Genomic DNA, 12342 nt, shown 5'->3' on the forward strand with positions numbered 1-12342 from the left:
TTATTGTTGAACTATGTTTAACAAATGCTTTACAAGATTATTCATACAGTACTTACAGTAGTTAATGTGAGTAAATGCATTAACAAACATTAAAAATGGACCACTATTCTAAAGTGATACACATTTTGTTTTTTTCAGATGCGTTTGGCTCTAAAACTGTGAGAAAGACACATCCTTAACATTAAATAATTCAAATGTGAGGGTTTAAAAAACTTCTATAATCATCAGACAAAAATATTTTATACAGATTTTCTTTTTCTTTTTGAGAAGTGTTTAATTTTACTAGATAAAAACAGCAAAAGATATACAACTTATCACATTTGAAAAAAATAAGGAGGGGGGGGGATACCCATTTTTGACAGTATACCATCATAAAATGTGAAAATAACCAATAAAAGAAGGCTTTAGGAAGAATAACCAATAAAAGAAGGCTTTTATTATTTAAATGGACAATTTCTGACTGTGGAGATTAGCTGGCCAATTTGTTATTTGACTATAGGCTAAAGGCTATTTGCCTATAAGTTTTAACAGATTCCCAGTTTTTTGTTTGTTTGCTTGTTTGTTGGTTTTTTTATGATGCATGATAATAAATTGTAGTCCCATTACATTATATAACACTGTATTAACCTGACAGATTAAATGCACAGTTGTAAATAAACATTTTTTGAGAACAAAAATAGTATGATATGTACTTTGACAAAAATGTAGGAAGTATCTTTGTTGCATCAAAAAGTGTGGTTATGATAACCATCGACAACCTAATTTAGCACAAATTAGTGCTTAAAATGTCACTAAAATGCAGCATTTGAACCTCATAATTTGAGGCGAATAACTGCAAAAAGGTCCACTTTTTGGGGAAAAAAGAACCTCCTCTTTTAATAGGCAGGCTACTGGCCTGTCCAACAAAAATATATATTTTTTGAAATTGTTGCAAATTTATAAAAAATAAAAAACCTAAAAAATGACATGTACATAAGTATGCACCATAGACTGTAAAATATGGTATGCACATGTACATAAGAGCCTTTGCTCAATACTTTGTTGATGCCCCTTTGGCAGCAATTACAGCCTCAAGTCTTTTTGAATATGATGCCACAAGCATTCATTTTCTTTTCGGCTCAGTCCCTTTATTAATCTGGGGTCACCACAGCGGAACGATCCGCCAACTTATCCGGTATATGTTTTAAGCAGCGGATGCCCTTCCAGCTGCAACCCATCTCTGGAAAAACATCCATACACACTCATACAAACTCATACACTATGGAGAATTTAGCCTACCCAATTCACCTGTACCTTTTTGTTGTGAGGCGCCAGCACTACCTACTGCGTCGTCAGCTTGGCACACCTTTCTTTGGTAATTTTTGCCCATTCCTCTTTGCAGTACCTCTCAAGCTATATTAGGTTGGATGGGAAGCGACGGTGTACAGCCATTTTTCAGATTGTCATTATGGGGTATTGTGTGTAGAATTTTGAGGAAATACTCAATTCATTTTGGAATATGGCTGTAACATAAAATATGTGGGAAAAGTGAAGCGCTGTAAATATTTTCCAGATGCACTGTATTTGCTACAGTATATGCGGCAGTTACAAAGTCATTTAATATTTAGGATCTAAAAGATTTCATGTCAGGTTAAAGCCATCTAACAGCATTCTTCACTCGTCCCTTAAACCTCACTCTCCCATGGCCATGTCATTCAAACTTCGCCACTTGTCAGTGCAAAAAAACATGGCCACCAGCACTTCTGTACAAGGTTACCACTCACACTGCCCACATGCCAGCTATTGTTAGACCGCCTGACCCATATATTTTAACAGGGCAGGTGACTCTGTCTGTTCCTCCCTCACTCTCTCTCTTTGTCATTGTCACACACAACTCAGTCCCTCTCTTTTAATAGCATCTAAGAAAGATTTATGACTCATTCCCTTTCTCTCTCCCATTTCTTTTTATTGTTTGTTTCTGTCTCTTTCAAACACACACTCTCTCTCCTTCCTTCTTTCTGACTCCTATTCTGAGGCTCAAAGCATGTAGAACATTTTACAAGCAAACTGATACCCAGGTATGTCTGCTACCAGGTTGTCTGGGCTTTTGATCAAGTACAAGGGCTGCCAAGAAGGAAAGAAAGAAAGAAAAAAAAAACAGCTGGCAAGCAGTACTGAAACCCTACCAGTCTGCGGTTGGATTGTTAGCTTTCTTTATTCCACCTCTCTTCATTATAATCTTAAAGAGACAGTTCAGCCAAATTTAAATCAGTTACTCACCTGCATCTTCAGTCAAACCCAGATGAATATTTTATCGCAAGATCTTTATACTCTTCTTAGCCATTTGATGACAGTGAATGATGAGAAGTGGCTGTCAAGCTTTGAAAATAGCTAAATAAAACAAAATATGAGATTATATTATTATACACCTAGCCGTTAATTTATTATATTATCTTATGTACTTTGAAAATATTTAACATTGAGTACATTTACATGGACACCAATAATCCAATTTTAATTTGATTAAGACAAAACTTTGGTGAAGAGTCTACCATTTTAACTGCCATTTTTGATTAATTTAATCTGATTAAGGTCATAATTGAACTAAACAGGAATCGAATTAAGACATGTGGAGTATGCCAATTTAAGTCGCATTATTGAGTGCAGTACAGACATGTAAACACCGCAATCAAACAATTACCATCGTGTAGGATTTTTGCCGCATTTTGTGACAGGATAATCTATCCAGACAGCTATTTGACACTATTCTTTGCACCTACTGAGTCAATAATAGAACACAGACACACAGTTTTTTTTAGACCACAGTTTTTTTTCTCTTAGTTGTCGTGCAGTATCAAATTCCATTAAAACAACACCCAGTTCATATTCGCACCCAATATCTCGTTTGTCATATAGGGGGCATGTAGGAATTGTTCCTGAATGAAAGTGAAAGTGAAAAACTACAGTTTAAGTCGACAAATTAAAAATGAAACACCCGAAATTACATGAAACTCTGGAGGAAATGTGGATAGCATGATGACACAAAGACGTTAATGGAATTATTTGTTATAACTAGGGTTTGGTATCGTTTGGGTTTTTTCGATACCGGTGCTAAATTGATAGTTTTAAAACGATACCGGTGGCAAAACGGTGCCTGAACCGATACTTTTTAGTCACAAAATTATGGTGGATGGTGGAAAAATCTTTTATCACATCATTTTATTTTATTTATCACATACTTTTGGGAGGCACATTTTAACATCCATCACAAAATACTTTAAAAATTAATCAAAGTCTTTTTTTTCATGCTTCACTCAGCAGTCTTCATAAACAAGTTAATTAAACAACTTAGACTCAAAATAATCTTCCTTGTTCATTTATTTGACAAGTAACGTTGTACTGGTGTAGGATAACACATTTAATTTTCAAGTACAGCAAGGCACATGGTTGTACCTGTAAACTTTAACAGATAGGGCTGCAGTTGAAGTCAATTTATTTTGCCCTCCTATTTATTTAAAATAATGTTTCTGAAAATTTTCAGTGTTTCCTAAAAAAATAATTATTCTAGAGTCATGATAAGTCGTATTTCTTATTGTTTATTTTGTGAATAAAAGCAGTTTTTTAATTTAAACAAAATGAAGGTCAATTTTATTAGACTCCTTAAGAAATATTTACTGTATTTTTTTGATATACACAACAAATCAGTTACAAAATAATTTAACTAATGATTTTAACTTTCATAGTTAACTGATTAAGTCTTTAAATGATCTGAATAAAAGACAATAAAATATTTAAAAGGACTTTGTCTGAATACAACTTTGTCTGAAATTTCAAACCACACTGAACTGAGCTAAACTGAACTGAATTTAAACACTAAAAACTGAACTAACCTGATCCAATTACTATGACCATTTATGTGAAGCTGCTTTGACACAATCTACATTATAAAAGCGCTATACAAATAAAGCTGAATTGAATTGAACTGTCTTGCAAAATAACTAGTAAAATGTTATGCACTAACTGTCACTATGGGTAGTAGATAAAGTAGATATTAGATAGTAGTGAGTTAAACTTGTTTAAAAATGTGTTGTAAATAAATTATGTAATGAAGATAGAAATCAAAAATGAATGAAGGCAAAACTAAACGAGTTGAATATGACTTACATGAGCGTGACTGAAAACTACATTTGATCAATGTGTTACATCTGTTCTACAGTACTTGCCAACTGTTTGTTAATTCAATACTGCATTTCCTAACATAAAACTATGTACAATAGATTTCTGATTAATAATGGTCTCTGCATAGCCAAAGACTTCCTATATTAAAAGTGTTAAAATCGCAATTGAAAACAGAAGTCTAATATCATCAACGGTAGACATTTTGATAGTGTTTAATAACATGAACATGACTGAAGTTTAATCTTTTTATCACCTGTGTCAATTTGGGCACCAACTTCTGAGGAATGCGGGGAACTGATGCGTGCAGCACCATCACAGAAAGAGCAAGTGCCGTGAAAGCAGAGGGAGCGATTGCACGTGACACCTAGAGCAAGCGAGAGGCATTCCTTTCAGTAGTATCTGGATGCAGCCTTTATGAGGCAAGCTGAGATAAGGTTAGGGGTGGGGTTAGGTGAGCTTATTAAAAAGCATTGGATGCAGCTCAGATTGCACTGCACCAGGTCTGCATCCAGACCCCTCTCATTCCTTTGCCTAGGAGCCCTCAAATGTGTCATTAAGACATCTTTCCCTCTTACACACAACTTTTGTAAAGCACTTTTGATGAACACGATCATGCGTGTTGGTCTGAAGACTGTCGCTCTCGCTCACCGAAAACCAGGCTGAATGCGCTGTACTGCGCGCGTTGCTTGTGTTTGTTCCCTGTGATTTACAGGAGCCATGTTTGTATAATAACATGTATACACATGTCCAAACATGTTTACACGTCCACAAAACATTTTTTTACAAATAAACAGGGATTAAAGGATCTGTTCCAACTGTCTGTGATTTATAAAAGTTTTGTAAGTTTAAAACTTTTTTAAAACAAAGCATGTTTGTAATAAAGCTGTAAAATCACTTTGCAATTCTTAGCTGCTAAAATCACCACGTAACGGTGTCAAAAAAACGTTAAAATGTGTGTACTGCAAACGGCATTTGTGTGAGACTCATCATTTCAGAAAGGCTTGAATAAACTCCACCACAAATACATGAAATAAACTTGCTTGGTATTTTTGACTTATTCTGAGTCTGTCTCTATCACTGACTGCTGTTTATCTGACATAACCCATGATGAGAAGCAGATGTGCACATGAAAACGGTGGGTGCTCATTTGCATTTAAAGCCACAGGCTACAAAAACAGCTACACTGTACTCAGACACCAAAATGGGCAGATTCTTAAGGCTATAATAAACAATCTGATGGGTATTTTCAGCTGAAACTTTACAGAAACTAATGGCTTACCTTACATCTTGTAAAAGCGGTAAAATAGGTGCCCTTTAAAATTTATACAGTATCAGATTATAATTCCATGATACTGAACATAATTATTATGTTCAAATATTGCAGTGTTTACATGCTATTTCCACCAGGATACAAAAATGTTTTTAAAAATGAAGCCTATGTGATGTAATGTGCTAACCCTCCTTATTTAGCATGTAACTAAGACTTTGTTCTCTCTTTGACCTCTGACCTTTAGAGAAACAGCTAGAGGTCTATCAAAGCATTGCTGACCTGACAGTGAAGGCCAAAGATCAGGCTGTGTTCAAATGTGAGGTTTCTGATGAGAATGTGAAAGGCATCTGGTACAAAAATGGAGTGGAGGTGAAACCAGATGCCAGAACTCTTATCACACACATCGGCAGGTGAGGGCATGACTGTGTGTGGGCTATACAGTATGTAGTCTAATGTTAATGTATACACACTCATCCATCAATTAAATCATTTTACAGTAGCCTAAATATTTTTTTATTTAATTACTGAATTAAATTTACGAACATACACATATATTACCTGTATGATCGTGTAGAAAATGCATTTACCTGTTATGTAACAAGTTGTTTACAAACACATAAAAAGTGTCAACCTTAATGAAGGCCTCAAATTATGTAGGTAAATATCAACTTCCCCCAGCCATATTTGTAGTTTACTATGCTGTAAAATGTCAAGTATTAATTTTACCATTGGTTTTTATTTTGGTTACAACCCCAAACAATTCACATGATGTACAATAGAAATTAATTATAATGCAAACCGATTCAAAAACAATGGTCCACACAAATTCTGAACTAAAAACAGAGGCTATCAAAAATATAGCAATATATGGGGGTCCATCTTAATCAATAAACAGTCCACAGGCATTACAATATAGTAGTCAATATTTGAAGTGGATCATTAACCTGTATCAAAGTTGCCCTAAACTATTGAACAACACTCATTTTTGTCCTAGGAAAATTTTGCAAAACTTTTTTGATTCACTTCGAATGTTGTCTACTAGAGACGTTATTATAGATGTATGGATGTTTGTAATTATTGTAATGTCCAAGACGCCAGAGTTTTGATATAGCTGCTTATGTTTAAATAGTAAAATACTCTTATATATGCATATTTAGGATTCACAAGCTCACCATTGATGATGTGAAACCAGAAGATGAGGGTGACTACACCTTTGTTCCTGAAGGCTTTGCGTTCAATCTCTCCGCCAAGCTCAACTTTTTAGGTACTATTTATTATTACTAAATAAATGTAACTTTGTATTTTTGTGGCACTGTTCATTAAAAAATATATATCTTTTACTTTACAGAGGTGAAGATTGACTTTGTTCCTCGCCAAGGTAACAACAACAAAAACAAAAACAGCATTAATCCAATTTATTTATTAGTGTATTTGTAGAAACTACATCAAATGATTTAAAAAGAAAAACTGTGAAGAGGGTAACACATTGTTGGAGTGGTTGAAAACACTTGAGCATTGTCTTAATAGTATTTTTGCTTACTTTAAGATCCTCCCAAGATTCATCTGGACTGCATGGGCCGCACTGCTGAGTCCACAATCTTGGTTGTGGCTGGAAACAAACTGCGACTAGATGTACCAATTACAGGAGATCCTGCCCCCACTGTGATTTGGACAAAAGGAGAAAAGGTAGGAGTTAAGCATTAAATTTGTTCTAATATTGATTTCTATTAAATCCCTGTCTAAGAGAATCGGTCTAGACCAAATTTCCCAAAAGAAAGGTAATCCTAAGTAGATCATAGAAAACATAACAGTCTGTTGGATATACTTGCTTTTGGGAAAACCCAGCCCTGGTCATTTACAGTAGATGTAAACCTGTGCTAGACACTTTTAGAATGTTGATACATTATAAATAATTGTTCATTCAGTTTGTGGTGTACTGTATGCTTGCACTGTAATACTGTGCCATGTTGTCCTGCAAATGTAACAGGAGATCCAGCATCTGGGCTTCAGTAGCCTTGACAGGTAGGTACTATAACATCTCCCAACCATAACCAGAAAGTCTTGTTGAGGCTCACTGGGACTGGGAGGTTTGTGCTGAGATGGGAGATTGAGGATGTACTCACACTAGACCATCTGAACCGTGTCCGAGCACATTTAACCCACAAAGTCTGATCTGTCATTTGACTAGTCAGGCCTGTATCCAGGGGTGTTTGGGGTGGTTCGAAAGACCCACCCTTCACTGACAAAGGTCCAGAATTTGTCCCATACAGGAGCTGATTTTTCTTATTTTGACTGCTATTACATCATAAATTGTGAAAATAACTCATTAAAGGAGACCTTAAAACTGAGAAAAAGTTGATGTAAGTGAAGTCATCTACTTCACTACTGGCCGACTGTATTGTTGTTAAATAGCTAAATCATTTCACAAGTAACTTTTATTCTAAATCTTTGGTCCTTATTCTTGAAAGAAAACAATAAAACAATGTGAAGCACCAAAAGTTAATTTCGAAGCGTAGAAAAGATATTTTTAATCCTAATATTAGGCTATGTTTTTATTCATGAATTTAGAAATGTAATTTTTACAAGAGAGGCTTGAAAAATCAGGAAGCTCTAAATTGTTATTATTTTTATTATTATTATTATGTTTAATTATTTTATTATTCAAGTGGCCATAGTAAAGTTAGTAAAGACAGTAAAGTTAAATGTGCTAGACAGTTAGTTTTCTGCCTAATATATCACAATTTACTTTGCCTTAATATGCAGTTTTTAATTTAAAGCCTTAACAGATTTATTTTTTCCCTAATGATATTTGTATTTTAAAAAAATAATAATATATATATATAAAATATTTATTTATTCAAAATCTTTGGGAAATGTTTTGGTACATTAAAAAGTGTGATTATGATGACCATCTGACAAGCTAGTAGTGCTTATAATGTTGCTAAAATGCAGTATTTAAACCTCCTAGTTTTTATTGAAAATAAGGCAAATAACTGCAATAAGGTCCACTTTTTGAGAAAAAATAACCACCCCTTTCACCAGGCTTGCTATGGGTCTGCTACAGTGCAATTAACTTCTGTTAATCCTTGGATTGAACATATTTCAATGAATTTCATTCATTTAAGTATACTTAGGTCTACTACGTGTCTGTTTCTTACATTATTGATGACTAGTAATTGTAGATTGTGAATGGACTCTTTTCACAAGACTGCTAAGACTCGTTTTATGACTCGTCATCAGCATCCTAAATCCTTGAAAGTTTTTAATACTAACATTCTATTAAAAACATATGAACATTTATATGTATTAATGTATGTATTATATCAGTGGTTCTCAAACTTTTTTCACCAAGTACCACGTCAAAAAAGAATTGTCTCTCCAAGTACCACCATAATAACCAGTATTGAAGTGCAGTAGCATAGTAGACCTAAATAGGCAGCTACAGCTCTGCACAGTTCAAAAACGTGGCAGATTAATTCTTCTTACTAAGAATATTTATTATTGTCAGCCACTTTAAATATTATAAATAGTTTGAACATTAACACTGCACTGTGCTTACAGGTAAAAAAAGAAATAATAATGTCAACGTTTAAATTAAAATGTGTTAATTTAAGGTTAATTAAAAATGACACTGTTCTTAAAAAGTTAAAAGAAAACTGCTGTATTTAAATGCAAAGTATTTTCATATAGTAGCCTATTTATCAAAACCTGGAAATGTTCCTTGGACCTCGTAAATATATGCTAAATGTCATCATATCCATGTAAAATCTTTTTGATATTTTTTAATATACAAACAATTCATATATACATGCAACATAAAGCTTTTAAATCTAAACATTAACTTGTATTTTAAATATACAAATTAAATTTACATACTTAAATTAGAATTCAGATCTGCTTACTGTGTGTTAGAGTATAGGCTTTGTGTGTCAGAAAAGCAATTGATCAAACTATACCTCTCAACATAGGGATATAAAAATTCAGGATCTGCCCCAACAACTTATACAAATATGGGGAGGAAATTAGCTTCAAATGATAGAATAGATAACAAACATTAGAAAATTGAAAATAAAATAAAATAAAAGGTTTAGTCTATTAAAATCAATTTACTGATCACATCGGCGTTATCGTTTGCATCAAAGGGTTCAAAGTGTGCTAATTTTTTACTTTAATTATTCAGCAATTCCTCCACATATCACTTGAAGGAAGCCTGCGTACCACTAGTGCTAGTACATGAACCACAGTTTGAGAACCACTGTATTATATAAATACTGCTTATGCATGGTGTTTTTAATGAAGAGTGTATGGGCAGGACTTTAAATTTAACGTTGTTCTCTCTTCTGGCTATCGTCACACACTATTTTTTCCACTTTTTCTAAAAGTTTTGATAATGCCATCAAGAATTTCTTTTATTATTTCAGCAAATAGGATTGTAAAAAACTATTTGTTTTACTCTCCCTTTCTACCTTTCAACCCGGAAATGTAAAAAGGGTCCAATAAGGCTGCTAAGTACTTCATCAACGTTAGCTGCTCCTGTAATAATTTCCTTAATATGTTTGGTACAATTAAGTAAAAATCGCTGCAAGGAATAAGTGATTAGGCATCCCTTAAATGAAAGTGCTTTTCTTCATGTTTTCATTGATACCAAAATCTTGTGTGGAAAATGATTTTAAGCACGCTCCAGAACATTAAAGCGCAACGACAGTGTAGTACACTGAGGTTGTGGGAATGGTACTAGAGCCCGGTACAAGGTTACGGTGCCTAATGTGATTACAGCTTTAACCTCTGACCTGACTGCCACGGCTTCACGGCTTCTGCTCTGCTCATGTAGGATAGCTCTAAGGAGGGAGAGTCGCATCCTGACCCGAAAAACACATGGACAATGAAGAATGGTGAAGTGAGTGTGAGCCTTAACAATCCCTAGCTGCTTGTACAATCAGTGCACACGATCAAATGCTTCTTGCTTTGGCTGTGATGTTGGATCTGCTGTTATTGACCCATGTTGCATGATGATGCAGACTTGATCGATTTAATCCAGTGGGGTGCTCTATGGTAACTTACAGTATGTTTGATGCTGTATTATAGCCAATATCTCAATATATATATAGTCAATATTTAATATGAAATTGATTTTAAGGTCTTTTTTTGTTAAGTCAAATTGTAAACATTTTTAAAGCATCTTTAAATATGGTTTGACTATCTCTGGGTGAAACAGAAACAAGCTGCTCAAATATTAACATAAGCATCACTTTGACACACAAATCCTCACACTTGTGAAATCATGATGCTGCTATTTAAATGCCTCACGTACACTACACACAACTCTGTACACTGTTGTGTCTACAAAGGTGAGTGTGTCTTTCATGAAGTATGAAGTAAGCAAGGTAAGCAAGCACCATCCAATTATAGGAACTACTTATCAGGTAATGTATGATATCTGGTATTTCAGATATCTGAAGTATCTACGTGCATTAAATATATAATTTGCAATTTTATAAATATTATATTGCATCCTTATAGATCTTAAATGCCTAGTTGTAATCATTAGGAGCCTGCGACTGAACCAGATTGATGTGCAAACCACTGTTATTTTACCATGTGGTTGTTGATGGGCTGATCCAGGTGCTGACAGACTCAGATGGGCGTGTCCATGTGGAGAGTACCAAAGGCCATTGCATTTTTACCATTGAGGGGGCGGAGCGTCAGGATGAAGGCGTGTACTCTGTCATTGTACGCAATCCAGCTGGAGAGGATACAGCTGACATTAATGTCAAAGTTGTTGGTAAGCTTTTCAAAACCCCCTCGTCACTTCCCAGCTGTTCCTTGGGAGGCTGAAGTTAGGGCTTAATCACATTATGGGCCATGCTGTAATATCCTGTTGTGTACTGAATGAGATCTTTGGTTACGCTTTAGATATTCTGTTGACTTTATGAACAACTTTGTAATTACATGTTACCTGACTGTCATTAGAAAATTAGTAGACTATTAGGTTAGGGTTGGAAGAAATGTTTTTAGATGCTATTAAGCACACAGTTAACTAATACGTAAACCGTTGCTAGTTTTCATGTAGTTGCAAAATTACAGGTTTTAAACAGATTGGATGCTATCAAAATAAAGTGTTTAGAGCAGGGTGCCCAAACGTTTTCATATAAAGGGCCAAAAACTGTGTATCATTGATGGCCATTGGCCAAAGATAAATATACCAAACTATTTTACTTTAAAGTAGCAATGGGTTATTCCCTAATTTATTTCATGGTATTAAAAAATAAAGTGACAACATTACTTTTAATCATATTAACTAATGCAGGTTTTAAATTATAATTGCAATAAAAACGTAAGCAATCACATTTATAACCCATTGGAGTTCAGTGCTGAATACACTAGTCAAGCTGAACCTGCTTTTGCCTTGATTTGCTCAACAAAGTCCTTCATCCATTGGGTGACAGTATGTACATTTTAAACTAAATCTGATTGACACTATTTAAATGATTAATTTCAGTTAGCCTTTTTATAGCTTTACAATAAAAGAAACAAATTAAAGGTCACAATAAATTAGAAATAATTCTCTAATCCATCTCCATCATTCTCCCTATCTTAGGTGGGATGGTGGGCCAAATCAAAGGTTACCATGGGCCAACTTTGACCCACGGGCCCTAATTTGGGCATTTCTGGTTCAAAGTTGTTTTCATGATTGCTGCCACACTATTAAGATACTAAAATATATGTTAAAAGACCAAAACCTGAACTGTACAGATCTCTTTATTAACCCTTTAATAAGCACGCTGTGTGTATTACCCTTATGAGATTTGCAGTACCCTGAGAAATATAGCGGAGAGCTGACATTTAGGAGAAAAAATGCCTTCGCTGTGGCTCTGCCAGACTTCCATTGTCCCTTATGTAGAAAATTGTGTGAT

The 12342-nt window shown here is 34.5% G+C and overlaps 1 protein-coding gene across 2 annotated transcripts in view; it reads left to right on the top strand.

Moving 5' to 3' along the window:
* mybpc3 (myosin binding protein C3) overlaps positions 1 to 12342 on the top strand; it is a 61099-nt gene that overhangs the window by 28111 nt on the left and 20646 nt on the right. For both annotated transcript variants that reach the window (NM_001044349.2, XM_073906621.1), the window contains 5 exons: positions 5673 to 5838; positions 6586 to 6692; positions 6777 to 6806; positions 6975 to 7114; positions 11051 to 11210. In NM_001044349.2, the coding sequence (NP_001037814.2) occupies positions 5673 to 5838; positions 6586 to 6692; positions 6777 to 6806; positions 6975 to 7114; positions 11051 to 11210 (603 nt within the window). The remainder of the gene's footprint in view (positions 1 to 5672; positions 5839 to 6585; positions 6693 to 6776; positions 6807 to 6974; positions 7115 to 11050; positions 11211 to 12342) is intronic.

Source organism: Danio rerio, chromosome 7 (assembly GCF_049306965.1).
Source record: "Danio rerio strain Tuebingen ecotype United States chromosome 7, GRCz12tu, whole genome shotgun sequence".
Taxonomy (NCBI): domain Eukaryota; kingdom Metazoa; phylum Chordata; class Actinopteri; order Cypriniformes; family Danionidae; genus Danio; species Danio rerio.